The following is a 15811-nucleotide window of genomic DNA, read 5'->3' as shown; positions in this document are numbered from 1 at the left end:
TACTAAAAACAATTTTGTCGAATCGATGTTTGTTGGCGGTTGATTTTCGGTTTGAATCATTTTGAAAAAAATATTGAATATCACGTCCCCGCACATACATATTGTACTTCCTGCGTATTCAAATGCGTTTTCACAGGAAGCGGTGGAGCGGTAAATTATCCGAAAACAAACTCAAAGCACGTTCGCCAGCATCTCATTACTCGATACCGGGTTACGAATTGCATTCAGCGGAAACGCTTCCACGTCCACGTCCACGACCAACGAACTTCCATTTCTTATGTGTCTATCTGTACACTTTATTCAATTATTTACTCTGGTATTATAAACAATAGCGGGATGTACCTACAAAAGAAAACAATGTTTTATCTTTACTTAAGTTACATGTTAGATAAAGAAAATTTGTAAATGGATAATTATTAACTTCGCCTCAATCTGACCTTGAAATAGATTCGAATGTTTGATTTGTGCAATAGTGCAAATGAAACATTTAAAAATGTAACTCAGTCAGACATAATCTGGCCGGGCCGGTAAAGGGCCGGAAATCTTTGAAAAAAAAAAAACAAATTGTATATATATGCGATTTAGATCCGACAAAATAGTTTAATTTCCATTGTGCAACAATAAAAACTTAAAAACTCGATTATAATATAATGTATTCTAGAAGACAGGTGGATTCTTTTCATACCAACTAAGTCTAGATCAAAGGCAACGTACAGACTACTTAGGTAGATACGTGAGACGCACTATAAGTTTCCGGAATGAATAAGAAAAAATACTATAAATGGTCAGAAATGAATTTATTGTTTCTCAATATATTCTCCGTTAGCGTTAGTGCACTTTTACATACGAATGAACCAATTTAAAAAAACATTTATGCCTCTCCTCCGTGACAATCTCTGAAACATATTTTTCATACTCTTCGACAGCCTCTTCAGGTGATGAAAATCGTTGACCGCGTAACGGGTTCTTAATTTTTGGAAATAAATAAAAGTCACAAGGTGCCAGGTCGGGACTGTACGGGGAATGGCTCATAAGGTCAACGTTTTCACCTTCAAAAATTCATTTGTCTGTCTGGCCGTGTGAGAACTGGCATTATCGTGGTGCAAGACGATACGGCGTTTACGGTTATTCTTGCGGAGTTTGTCAATAACTTTCGGCAAACAAATGGTTGTGTATCAATCACTATTCACCAAATATCCAAAGCAACGTGTCCAGTTTTATTAAAAAAAGAAGCACTCATCCGCTTAGGGGCACTTTGCACGCGCGCCACTTTGGTTGGTTTCGGATCATCTCGAAAGACTCATACGCTCGATTGCTGCTTTGTTTTGGCATCGTAACTATAAATCCATGTTTCGTCACCTGCTACTATGTCCCACACTAAATTTGAATCTGATGAGCATGGCATTGCACCAAGTGACGCGATCCGTTTTTTGAGCCTCAGTCAAATTGTGTGGCACAGTCTTTTCACACCCAAATGTTTGTGTAGTATTGATTGTATTTGACTAATGTCTATGCCTAAAGATGCCCGAATCTCATGGTATGTCACATGCCTGTCTGTTTTGGTCATACGATCCACAACATCGATGTTTTTGTTGAACATTGGGGAAATAAGATAGTTCATATTTCTCAATGTCCGGCAGCAATTCCCCACGCGTCGCAATACTCAAAACCCAAACCCCCAAATGAGTCCATTCCCCAATAAATCTCCAATAAATATCGCCGAGTCGCCGACCACTTTTTTAGTCGCCGCGCTACGCCTCAAAGTAGCCTAAACGGCGACAAAATCGCCTAAACTGGCAACAGTGATAAACAGGTATGTCTAGGGGGATTCGCTCTGGACCTTTTGGAGGGAAAAGTGTCGTTTGTATTTTGACTTTCAATTATTTTGTGAAATCTAGTTTAAAGTGGAATGGGATAGTGCTATTGTGCCTTAATCGAAGATTAAAACGCGAAGTTATACGAATCTCGAACTAAAATACCCGTATCGGCCCGTTCTAAGAAATCCCGAGTCAATCCAAGCACGCCGCCTCAAATTGCCTATCCTCTTTGTGGCGGCCATATTTACAGAAAAACTTCTTTGTATGTTTCCGGCTGAAGGACTTTGTTTCCATTGCCAGAAATAAATTTAAAAAAAAGGTATGTCTAGGGTTGCGTCTAAAAATATTTCATTTATAGCTATGGCACAGATTACTTAATAGTTACTACGTAACAGATATAATAATAATAACGTACACACTCAACATAGCCCCGCACTAGGGAAACCCTGTGTCGCGGGTGCCATGGACACACACATAGACAACCACAAATTACACCCAAACTCACGAGATAAATAAATGTAAGCCATACAAACATTTCTCCCGGCCCGGGAATCGAACCTGGGACCTCTGCGTGGCAGTCCGGCATGGTAACCGTTCGGCCATGGAGGCAGTTTACAGATACTTGACTCTCATACAAAATCCAAAATACTACGCTACAATAGCCTACTAAATTTGACTAATGACACCAGGGGGCCTACTATGAGCTTATAAGCAGCCAGAAAAGTTCAATGCAATTCAATTGAAGTTGTAAAACTGAATTGCTTAAATTCGTATGATGATGAGTTTTGTTATTTAAAACTTTAATTATTGTCTCTGGCTGGCTAGCTGACATCTAACAAGAGCGAGATGGAGCTACATACTAAATCATATGAAACAAATAGACAGGTGTACTAACCTGGGAGCGTTCATGCACTATTAACCGATTGTGTTCAAAATCGAGAATAATTATATTTTTTTAATTAATTTTATTATTGATTATACATACTACGTCATTTTGTAATATTGGCAACTTTTCAATCATACTTTACAATTTGTCTTACGACAAAATTACATGTCGTATCTAGTCATTATCATTGGAATGAATAAGGTGAGTTTGTAATTTGATAACATAATTGGAACGTATCTTGTATTCGCACATTTTCATTGATTGCATTAAAGTGAAATTTGGCACCATTTAAAAGTTATTTTACGATTTTCGGTCAATAAAATTAATAAAATGATTTTTTAATCAAATATATTATATTTAATATAGTATATACTATAGGAATTTTAGTACATATAAAAAGTTATTAATAGACATATATATTTTATTTTTATTTATAGGTACACAAACAGAATGTAATCATCACATGGTAACAGATACAGTTTGGTACACTAATAGCCAAGATCACATTCCAAAAACAGTGTATACAGCATGATAAAATGAGTCTTAGTAGATTAGTGTAAAACTACAATCACCAAATCCAACACGAAGAAATTAATAAAATAATAATAATAAATAAATTTACAAAGTGATTTGTTTAAATAGTTGAAAATAATAGTAATAACAATACAACAGAACATAAAATTATCAAAAGCTAAAACTCAAGCGATACACGTGATTGCGTCTTAATTTTCGAATTAAAAATATCGAGATGAGCATTACCTTGCTTAAGTTCGGCACATTTTCACTATGGAATTAAAGAAAGAGGTATTATTTTTATATACTTACATTGAGACGAAAAATTCTCGGCGCCCTGAAACGTACTTTGGCATTAAAATTAATTTGGCTTAAAAGCTCGGCACAATCCACCATAGAATGTATAATTTTATGTAAGTAAATGAGTTCATTAAAATCTCGCCTTTTTTACAATAACGGCACCTTAAATTACTCAACCCTATTGGCATACGAATGCAGAATTCGCAGTAAACCGAACCTACCACAAACTGATCACAAAAATGATTTTTGAACTCTTTCAATACTTTGCCAGTGAACATTATAGAATGGTGACCAAATTACAGAAGCTTATTCCAAAATTCGGTCGAAAAGTCGGAATAAGGCTTTTTAACCCTTCACACGTATTAGAATACGGTGCCTCACGCGAAACTATGTTCTCATCCACATTTTTTAAATTTTAACATTATAAAAAAAAATTACCAATATCTCTAAGGACACCATGTGTTTCTAGGATGCCTGACGGTTTAAGTATTCTTAGTATCGCAATTGCATTGCCAGGCTTGTGGCATAAGCTCTTAGGTCTCTTGCATCTATGATTGCGTTGGGTCTCCCTAAAACTTTAGCCGTCTTGTGAAAGAGTTCACCCAGGGTAGTACTGCCACCTTATCTATTTCTTCCGCCAAGAAGTAATGTCAGCATTACTGTGTTCTGGTTTTGAAAGTTAAGGGTGCTGGTGAAATTACAGGCACGTGGGACTTGTCAACTTATTTCTCGGGGTGACGGGCTCAGTGGCAGTGCCCCTCAGATCTGTAACTTAGATTTTAAAGTTCTGAGTGGCACTGTAACTGTTATGGATAGGTTTACCATCAGACGTACGACTTGATCGTCCCGTCACTTAATATTATAAAAAAAAAAACAAACGGCCTATTCACTACCTGCATGATAGTCCGCCGCTCAGGCAGGAGGCTGCTCACACACTATTCTGTGTATGGCCCACGTTATGAAGTCTTGCAGGACGCATTGCAGGATTGCAGAGTGGCTTACACGATGCGACTACATTCATAATCCTGCATTACGTGGCGGATAGCAAAGCGGACTGCAATGCAGGATAATGAACGCCCTCTTTAACCATTAATCCGGAACACAGCATGAATGATAGAATTAATGTATCTGCCACCAGTAAAAAAATAACACACTGACTTACAAATAACATAGGTAAAATGCATCTCAATTGGATAAATGCAATAAATACTATATAGTTTAACGTACAGCTAGGAGGCTTCCGAATACCAAAAACCCCACTGCGACGACAGTATAGAGTAGCATCTGAAACAATATAATAATAATACACCTACCATTACATTACAAAACGTATTAAAGGGATTTACAGTCAATAATTTGAAAGTATTGATGTCTAAGTGAAGGCTTTCGGTACATTTTTGACAGCTGGGCCTTGCAATGTGTGTAGAAACGATACAAAACCAGCACAAGAACCATAGAGTATTACTTTTACTATGACAATTATTAACGCAGCTAATGAACGAAGGACATTGTAACCCGTGAAGCGGCGTAATCAACGGACATCTTCACGCCACTAAATAGAAGGTATTAAAATTTACAAAACGAACTTCGCCTTAGTTTAAATTAAAGTATGAGCATACTTCGAAATTTTTTGCCTAAAATTAAGCAAAGTTTGTGAATATGAAAAACTAGTGGAGTAATTTCACAAAAAATAATTAAATATCAATTCAATAAAAATTTAAAATACAGTGAATAGCGACATCTCTCGCCAGTGCTGGTAGCTGTAAAGGTACTAACTGGGAGATAAATCTATCATAGATTTCTCATAGATGGCGCTACGACTAAAAAGTCGTTGAAATACCAAATACAACGACACGACGCAAGCACATAGAAAAATTCTTGAGGTCCGCTGGTTCGTTCCGTGACTTAGTTGGTATAGCGTCTGGCACGGTAGGCTAGAAGATGTCGGTTCGAATCCGGCCGGATCGAAGGAATTTCATAATTATCACAAAGTAGTGGAGTAATTTCACAAAAAATAATTGATTATTAATTCAATAAAAATTGAAAATACGAAAAACTAGCTTATCTCGCCATTTTTGCTTAATGAAAGTCATAGTTCGTTTCATAAACTTCAGCATTAGTCTTTTTTAAATATAACAAAATACTAATAATTACTGAAAAACCTTTTTTTTTTCGAATTTAATGACCATATTGCAGTAAGATACAGATTTTGTAGCAGTAGAGCTCCTTGTGAAAGAGTTCGCCCCGGGAAGTACTGCCATCTTAACTATTTCTGCCGCCAAGCAGTAATATGAGCATTAAGGTAAGGGTGCTGGAGAAATGAAATGTCTGTAGCACTTGGGACTTGTCAACTTATGTCTCAGGGTGACAGGCGCAGTGGCAGTGCCCATAAGATCTTTGCGACGTAAAGCTCTGAGTGGCACTGCAACTGTTATAGATAGGCGTGTCGCTTACCCCAGGCGCACGACTTGTTCGTCCCGTCACTTGGTATTACAAAAAAAGATGCTTTGTGACATAATAATTAAATGTTTTCAAAATGTCCTTCATAAATGTAGCACTGGCATCACATGTGCTACAGTCGATGCCCAAAGATACCTGAACCCGTAACCGACCATTTCCGATCAATATGAAGAAAGTGACAAAAAATTTAACCTTTAACCTGTGTTTAAAAGTAATTTTAAGAAACTGTTTAAGCCATTCTTAGTTAAATACAAAATACAAATTTCAACCATAAAGGTGGAATTTGAGTATGTGCAAAACAAAGAATAAAAAAAATCTGTTGAATTCGTAAGAAGGCTCTCAGAACCGAAAGGTCGGCTAGAGGGTCAGGTATCTTAGGATATCGACTGTACGTGGCGGCTGTCTTCAATTTATCAAAACTGCCCGAACTAAAGCCTGACATATCCCTTTTCTATTGCGACTGAACCACAGCGCCAATTTTCACAAGGCAATGCGCTTCAGTTGGAATGACTTATAAATTATTTATAAATTACTTATACGTTAACTATACCACGTTAGTTAAAAAAAATTACCCTATTTTGCCACTGCCTGTTCTTGATACACTGGCTGTATGGGATGTACATAAATGTGACGGAGTTATACAGTGGCACCCAAATGTCGGGCAGCAACCAAAATATAAAGTCATCCATTGCCTTGCGTATACGGTACGAGGGACGGTTCACCAGATCTCGCATCTGGAAAAAAATGGTGCAGCTTTTTGAAGTAGTTAACAAATTCTTGAATTAATCTGCTTCTCCTTGAAGTCTGTAAAGGTTAATCGTGCAAAATGCTGCGCATGTGTCGAATATTTCTTTTCTTACAGTTAATTTTACCACTACTTATTTCTGCCGCCAAGCACTAATGTTATCATTGCTGCGTGCCGGTTTAGATGGGTAAATTACAGGCACATGGGACTTGTCAACTTATGTCTCAGGGTGACGGGAGCAGTGCCCCTCAGATCTTTGCGATTTAAAGCTCTGGGTGGCACTGCCACTGTTATGGACAGGTATGTAGCTTACCATCAAACGCACGACTTGTTCGTCCCGTCATTTGATATTATAAAAAAAAACAATCTATATATACAATGCATACACATATAATATAAATGTACATAATTATGTATGCATAAATCTCAGACTAATGTGAAGCAGACTGAGGCATGAAGTTACAGACTAATTGCTTAAAAGCTATTAATAACCATTCATCGCATTTTGAATATGAGGTAGCAGTTATGAGGTAGTTCCAAAGTCATATTGCCTGAAGTGTAAATGAGTTGGAAACACAACCAGTTTGGTGAGGAGGAATGAGAAGAGTCCAATTTCTGTTTGAGCGTAGATGGCGGTTATGGGATGCACCCAAATATTGAAATTTACATTTCAAATACTCAGGCGCACATCCATCGTTGATGATAAAACAAAGAGTGGGGAGCATTCTCAAATCACGACTCTCTGGCGAATCGTCACTTCACTTCGTCACTTCAGCTCATTGCGATATGCAGAAATGTGGTCAAATTTACGAAGGTCATAAATAGAGCATATGCAACTATTAAGCAAGCGGTCCAATTTGTTGAAAATTTCCTGGGTGATATCAGCATAAACAAGGATGGATTTCTCCTTCTTTCTATATTTACCTCAACATAATTATACATAGCGAGATCACTAATAGCAAAAGTGTTCTCCCATCTAGTCCTAGAGAACTCTTCCAATATGTCTGCCAAGTTATCATGATGTTTTTGGAACAGCTGGTCTAGAATCGAGCAATCCTCGAAACCTGCGTTCATGCCTTGCCCGTAAAACGGCACAACCGCATGTGCGGCGTCACCTATGAGAAGAGCTTTGTCGTCCACGTGGTACGGACGACACTGGAAAAAATAATGGTTGATCCGTAAGCACAACGAACGGTTTTCTTTTTTATTTAAGTATCATTTTTAGAAATTCTTTCAAAAAAATAATTTTCCTTGCAAATATGGTGTACAAGGAAAGACAGGTGAATATGAAGGAGTTATCATAAAGCTGACCGTTAATACAACAATGTCAATAACATTGCAAAAAGCAATTGCTACACATGTCCAGTACTGAAAAGCCCGTTATTGGATGTTATTTTTTAATTGGTCTTAACACTTAACCCTGTTCCTCGGATCGAGTTCTTAGGTTTTTGCGATTGTTACACGTAGGAAATAAAGGCACATAAGAAGAAGGCCTAAAAGATAAATTTTGAATTGTTTAATGGGAGATTCGGTATCTATTATTATTATTATTTATCTATTTTGAACTCTCGCCTCTCCCAAGGCCTAAAAGATCGATAATTATTATTATTTTTATCGTTATATTATTATTACTTCATATAGCATATGAAAAAAAACAATGCTAAAAGTGCACATTTCATAAATGCAAACTTCTAAATGACAGAAGAAAAACAAAAAGCTATCAAAACGATACACTTTTTCCAGTATCGCGAGTGTATTCTACAGATTCAAGTTCTTTTAACGTTTTTCTGATGTTGTTTGACGCAATCTGTATCTCAACGTAATAAGTAATATAACAGTGACACCTGACTTTGAATAGGCATATAATGAGGTCATTGTGATGTCACCATATTGTAATAAAGCAGTGCTGTATCAAAAAAAAAAATATTTTTCAGTACCCATTTACAAAATTTATTATTGACACTGTTGGACCGGGAGCTACGCACATGATAATGCTATAAGAAAGTGGGTGAATATACTGCGACCTCTGTATTCTTGAGCTACTTACAAAATACCCATGACATAGACTGTTTATTAGCACCAACTAGCAAGAAAAATTGCTGGCATATTTGCCAGTACATTTAAAACAATTTGTTTATTACCTTAACAGCCACTAAAGCTGACGGAGATGTGGCAAAGAAGTCTTCAATCAGTTTCTGTTTACCAATTAAAGGTATGGAGTCAGGGAAGTACTTCTCGAAAAACTCAATAAGCATTTCCTTGGTATCCAATTTCTTGAAATTCGTAAAAGGCATAAACAGAGTGACAGTCCAGGAGCAGTCTTGATTTGGCAAAGCAATCATCATGAATTCGCCTCTTGGCCAAATGTGAAGGAAGTTGGCTGGCATCTGAAACTGTAAATCATCAAGAAGATTTAGTAACCATTTTTCCTCAAAACGATAATGAAAAAACGGAACTTTATTCTATTGAAAGATTAACAAAGTTGAACGCATATTTCACACCAAATATTTGTCATTCAATCGTCAATCAAATGTGACATAGTCAAACATTTTCATGAATGGACTAAAATAAATATTAAGTATGAATCCATTAATACTGCTGTACCTTAGTGTAGAGATAAGCCGTTCAAAAACAAATTACCAGCTCTCTCTCTATCTAGTACGTATTAAAGCTGCAGTCACGTGTGGAACAAATGAATGAAACTCAGCGGGTGGAAACACAGTTCGTAATTCAGTCTTGATACGATAACTACACGTTTGACGCGCTTAAAGTCTGATGATGATCGTAATCCATCAACACGTCATCGCAATTGTCTACAATTTTCTTTCAAATTTTCAATTATATATTATTGAGGACGGTAAAATGTATAATTTCAAGAATTTACAAGTGCTTTATTTGTGTATATTATTTAACTATATTTATTGTGAAAGATATTCAAACTTCTTTAACATAAATGAAGATGGCGATCTGAAAACATCTGAAAACTGTATAATAAAATTTATTAGAAATAATATTCGCTGCGGTAACATGATTACGATAGTTACTGAGATAAACGTTGACTTTCTGCTAGAAGCTATCAGCAGTGACGAATGCTATAGCTTAATTACAAGAACGTTCTATTCACCTAAATTGTTAGTCAGAAACGAATACGTCGTAGTACTGGCAAAGGATATTTTTGGTTTCGAAAGTGGAATTATCGATATTAGAAACGACTTAATATGGAACAATAATGCGAAGTATATCATACAAATAACAAACATTCGAAGTGGACAGGACATTGCCAAGATGTTGTTAAAGCATAACATATTTAGAGCTGTGTTCGTGGACAATTCTCGGATAAGTGATAGTAGAATGTACGCGTACCATCCTTTTAAATACAAAAATTGTGCCGGTGATCACGACACTGTAGTGTCTCTAGGTCTTTGTAAAGGTAATAATATAACTGCACCAAATATTTTCCCAAATAAACTTCCTAATAAATTCCACAAATATACGATAAGAGTTGTAAGACAAGAAGTTATACCACATGTTATACCAGAATCTAGCAATTATACACTTGGAGGCTATCGTTTACCCGGACTAGAAGAATATATTTTAGAGAGCGTAGAAGCTAACAAAGGTTACTTTATAGATTACATCGAAACAGGCAATGATACAGTTCATGGTATAGTTTTAGCTAATGGACTGTCACTGGTATTTTGAAATACCTCAATACTGATGAAGCAGACATTTCGATTGGAGGCTACGTAATTATTTTGAACCGCGGGAAGATTTTTGACTATATAGGGTGGAAATTTGTAATGCCACCTGGAGGGAAAGTACTCTAAATACTGGAGATATAAATTTTTACTTAAAGGAAACATTCCTTTATTTTTTTAAAGAAATAAAACTGCATTCATAGATTTTCGAAAATTTCTAGCAACACGCGGGAATCGAACCCGCTTTAATCTGAAAAAAATACACCCTGCACTTTTATTGCATCGATCGATAGGGTTAATTATAAGAATAAAATCTCTCTCACAAATTTGGTTAATTAAATGAAAAAAAACCAAGACCAGACCAGAAAACAGACTAGAAAAGTTCATTTCCCAAATCGATACTACCAGGAATCGAACCCGGGACCTCCGCATTCAGCGCCCACAATGTAACAGTGGCGCTACTACACCGCTACTTTAAACGTCTAATTGAAATGCGCCCTAATTGCGCCTTCCCATTATGTCGTAACGTTTTATTTATTGTTGGACGACTGTCGCGTCTAGCCTGCTCTCATATCACGACTATCTGTTGTGACTGTGTCGTGGACGTTCATTGTATTGTTAAACGACGGTCGTGTCTAGCTGTTCCCACTAGAACGTGACGACAATTTATAGCTTCACGGCAGCCGCTTTGTCGTTTGCACGACAGAATCGTTTGAAGCTGCGATATCCGTCACATTTTTATCGTGTAGTTTTATTTATCATCCGACGACTGTCGTTCTAACTCTTCCCATTGTCACGACAGTCTGTCGTCGTAACGTCAAAAAAGTCGTGAACGACAGTTAGTCGTATTGTTCTATGCATGAACAACTTCATTTAAATATACGACACTTTAAGCTGCACGACTAACTGTCGTGACTACATAGGGGAACGCGCCCATAGTCACTTTGGAAGGTGTGCCCTTCATCCAACGGTAGAACATAAGAAATATGTTTCAGTATTGAATTAAGGTTCTTACCTCACCATTTTCATCAGCAGGAATACAAAGCTCTAAGTAGCCGTGCTCGATGTACTTCTGACTGTAATCGAAGAGCGGTTGCTTCATCATCGCTTTGCGCACCCCTGAAAAGGCCCCATCTGCCCCAATGACCAGGTCTGTCGACACCTCTACTGTCTCTCCTGTGTCCGTTCTGAAAACGATTAAAAAAAACCATTGACAAGACAAACCTCAACGATCGCAAGTATTACATTTTATCAAAACTTATAAAAGATTTTCACTTATTAAACTGTATAAATAAATAAATAAATAGGTACTAGACAATTGCTTCGATCCCAAAGTAAGTTATTATAATAATTATTAATACAAAGATCGAACACTTAGAAAAAATCCTTCGATCCAGCCGGATTCGAACCAACGCCTCCTAGCAAACCGTGGCAGACGCTATGCCATCTAAGCCGCGGAACGAATCTTTGCATTTGGTTTTTAACAAATTTTTAGCCGTCGGTTTGCTCGGAGACGCTGGTTCGAATCCGGCCGGATCGAAGGAATTTTTTCTAAGTGTTCGTGTTAATAATTATAATAAACTAGTGAAGTAATTTCACAAAAAACAATTGAATATCAATTCAATAATTAAGTTAATCACTTGTGTTATGGAATTCGGGAACAACGACGGCACCACAAACACCCAGACTCGAAAAAATATAAAACAGTTTCTACATTGATCCGGCCGACGAGATGACGACACAATGAAAACCGGTGTGTAGGCCAGTCGACCACGGCGGTTGTCATGTGGAATGAGCGCATGAAAATTTCTAACACATCATTTAAACGGTCAAGTACGCTTGTCACAATGTTAATGGATGAGAACAGCGAAAGTATGTCAGAGTCGTATCAAGAGGTAAACAGTTTGATGTATAAAAGTGGAGAGATGAGTTTAACGGAAACTGAAAGGAACTGGAAGCGTTATAATAATGACAGAACGAAGTGGTATAAGAACGTTTTTGTCCAGTGAAGCCACAGAGCTAATTTGCCAAAGACTTACTTCAAGAATTTCAACTTCCCTTTCTTGAGGTTAGCTTCGATTAGTTTGTGGTTGAAGAATCTTTCTACATTTTCGTACTTTTCCGACTCTGAAATGACAAAACCGCGAATTATAGTATCTACTAAACAGGGTGGAAAAAATCACTGGGACATGAAGAGAAAATACCTTTACCTTAATTTTTGGATAGATTTTGCTATTGTTATTGATCCTATCCATTAGTACAATAAACTAGCCAGAGTTTACGTTTTTGCATTTTTAGTTAGTTCGATTCCCGATTCAGGCAAACTTTTCATTCACAGCATTTCTTCATTCCTTTAAGTAAAATTAGCTAACCTAAGCGTTTGAGGTAAGTATTTCCCTTTCATGTCTCATTGATTTTTTCCACCTAGTGACTGTTATTTTATATAGGGCGCACTATAAGTTTCCGGAACAGGCCACGTAAATAAACAATATTTAAAAAGTAATTCCAGCATTTGAAAATGAAACTCTTTGGCTGTAGAATACAGTTTCTTTCATCTGACTGTCACTTGTTTTTACATTGTGGCGTCATTTTAGAAATTGGTTGTCTACATCACCATGGATTTAACTCGTGAAAATTTTCGTAGTATGATTTTCTACGACTTTAAGCGTAATTTAACAGCTCAACGGAGCTTCGCTTGGCTTCAAACTGCTTTTGACGATGAAGCACCATGCAAGACGACTATTTATAGCTGGTTTGCAGAATTCAAATACGGTCGTGTGAATCTCAGTGACGAATTTCGTGATGATCGCCCGTCCGCTGCTGTGAACAACAAAACTATCGATGCTGTGCGCTTTATCATCAAAATAGACAGGCATGTGATCTACCATGACATTCGGGCATCTTTAGGCATAGGCATGAGTCAAATACACTCAATACTACACAGATATTTGAGTGTGAAAAAGCAAAGCTGTGCTCTCGGTGGATCCCACACAATTTGACTGAGGCTCAAAAAACGGATCGCGTCCCTTGGCGCAATGCCATGCTTACCAGATTCAATGAAGGGGCATCAAATATGGTGTGGAACATAGTGACAGGTGACGAAACATGGATTTATAGTTACGATCCCAAAACAAAGCAGCAATCGAGCGTATGGGTCTTTCGAGATGAGCCGAAACCAACCAAAGCGGCGCGCGTGCAAATTGCCTCTAAGCTGGTGATTGCTTCTTTTTTCAATAAAACTGGACACGTGGCTACTGTTGCTTTGGAGAATCGTTGTACCGTGAATAGTGATTGGTACACGACCATTTGTTTGCCGGAAGTTATTGACAAACTCCGTAAAAATAACCGTAAACGCCGTATCATCTTACACCACGATAATACCAATTCTCACACGGCCAGACAAAAGAGGGCTGTCTGAGAGTATGAAAAATATGTTTCAGAGATTGTCAATGAGGAGTGGCATAAATCTTTTCAAAATTGGTTCATTCGCATGAAAAAGTGCATCAACGCTAACGGAGAATATTTTGAGAAACATTTAATTCATTTCTGACCATTTATAGTATTTTTTCTTATTCATTCCGGAAACTTATAGTGTGCCACACGTTAAAACAATAAAGTTCATTGATTTAAACCTTCACGACTTTCACACATTATTATTATTACAAGGTTATCGAGGTCTTAGGCTTTCGTACATTAGTATGTACGAAAACCTAAGCAAACACATATTACAAATGAAACTAAATATATCGGATACAAATCGCGTATATTTATGTTTTGTTTTTATTCAATTGGTATTATAAAGGGCTTTCAAACAAGAACTTTGTTTTGTAAATCAAAACAGTGATTCAAATGAAATTTTTATTACATATATACAATAAAATTTTTTTATTGTATTAAAAAAAGTAAGGTTTGGCAATTACGAATGATGAATGATGTCTGATAAACGACCACAGTTACAGATGTTGATTCTTTCATCAAAGTTTTTAATCACTTTTTGACAAAATGTCTATTTTGTTAATCACTTCACGAATTTTGAGTTTTAAGGCTGCAATCGATTCGATTGGCTCCGCATAGAATAGACCATTAGACTTTGTCTTTAACATAACCCCATAAAAATAATCCAGCGGTGTTAAATCACATGATCGAGCTGGCCACTTAACGGCTGAATTTCGTGAAATTATGCGATCGAGAAATTTGGTTCGCAATAAATTCATTGTTTCGGTGGCTGTGTGACTTGTGGCACCGTCTTGTTCAAACCACATGTGATAGTGATATCCATATCATCGATAATTTGCCAAAATGGAGTTGTTAACATTTTTTTGTTTCGTTCCAATTAACCGATTCCCTGACTCCTAAACTAAGAAAACTTGTATCTTAGGAGTCAAAATAGGTAACACATAACTAGTTGATGACTTTAACATCCCAATTAACCGGGACCATGGGCTCTGCAAAGGGCCCGAAATGTGTGTTTGTTTGAAAAAACAAATACACGCTCTTATCCTATCTATCCGATGTAATAGTTTCATTTGCGATAAAGTTAATTAAAGTTTTTACTTTAAATACGATTAAATTTATCGTTTTTATAATGAATACAAAGCTAAGTAAGTATATGTAAGTAAAAATGTAAAAATAAAAGATGGAGCATAAATACGCGACAAAATAAAAAGCGGACTGAGTCTTATTTTGACGGGTTGTGTATTACCCGAATATTGTAAACTTACCTTGCAATAGTAAACTGTTCAGGTAATTTCGTCCCACCGAAAAAATGCACTATAAAGAAAGAAATAGCATTGTCATTAAATTGTGGTCTCGAACTTATCTTGGCAGGACTCCCACGTCATGGATAACAGCAGCGGCATCTAAGTTAAGCCAGTGTATTTTTCTATTTATTTGTATTTTAAAAGCAGAATATTTTAGTATAACATAAATTTAACTAAGTTTTTCCGTATACAAAACATTTCTATGTACGTTCATACTGCTGCGTGTAGGATTTACAGGAACAAAGTGGTATACGAGATCTAGATCAATTTCGCTAAACATTTTACATCTAAAAGGTTACTGGTGAAGTCACCATATGGCGAACCGGATATCGGTTGGGTATCGTTATGTTATTTAATACGCGATAGTCTTTGCCAGGATTAAAGTAAAGACAAAAACAAAGACGAGTACCTACTTATTGACGACTAAGAAAGGTGGACGGAAGGAGCTTAATGAGGAAGGCGGGAGCAATTTGGGAATAGTAGTTAAGCAATTGATTTCAATTGGCTATTGAGGAACATTAATTTCAATCTTACAATTTCGTAATAAGTCGTAACCTTCAATAAGTATTCAATACCAACTAGCTTCTACATATAGGCATATAGGAATGTGTTAATGTGTTACAAGAGAGCGG

At 36.7% G+C, this 15811-nt stretch overlaps 1 protein-coding gene across 1 annotated transcript in view; it reads right to left on the bottom strand.

Annotated features, from left to right (window-relative positions):
* Positions 1–4284: 4284 nt before the first annotated feature.
* Positions 4285–15811, bottom strand: part of LOC113237139 (kynurenine 3-monooxygenase) — an 18126-nt gene continuing 6599 nt past the window's right edge. The window contains exons 3-9 of the mRNA XM_026473437.1: positions 15141–15189; positions 12459–12546; positions 11435–11606; positions 8863–9114; positions 7646–7876; positions 6549–6710; positions 4285–4800 (exon numbers count right to left, since the gene is read on the bottom strand). Coding sequence (XP_026329222.1) covers positions 4735–4800; positions 6549–6710; positions 7646–7876; positions 8863–9114; positions 11435–11606; positions 12459–12546; positions 15141–15189 — 1020 coding nt within the window. The 3' untranslated portion in view covers positions 4285–4734. The remainder of the gene's footprint in view (positions 4801–6548; positions 6711–7645; positions 7877–8862; positions 9115–11434; positions 11607–12458; positions 12547–15140; positions 15190–15811) is intronic.

The sequence above is a fragment of the Hyposmocoma kahamanoa genome, unplaced genomic scaffold (assembly GCF_003589595.1).
Source record: "Hyposmocoma kahamanoa isolate Upper Pololo Valley unplaced genomic scaffold, ASM358959v1 93, whole genome shotgun sequence".
Taxonomy (NCBI): Eukaryota; Metazoa; Arthropoda; class Insecta; order Lepidoptera; family Cosmopterigidae; genus Hyposmocoma; species Hyposmocoma kahamanoa.
Note: the sequence above shows the minus strand (reverse complement) of the source record. Positions and strands in the feature narration are given on the sequence as shown.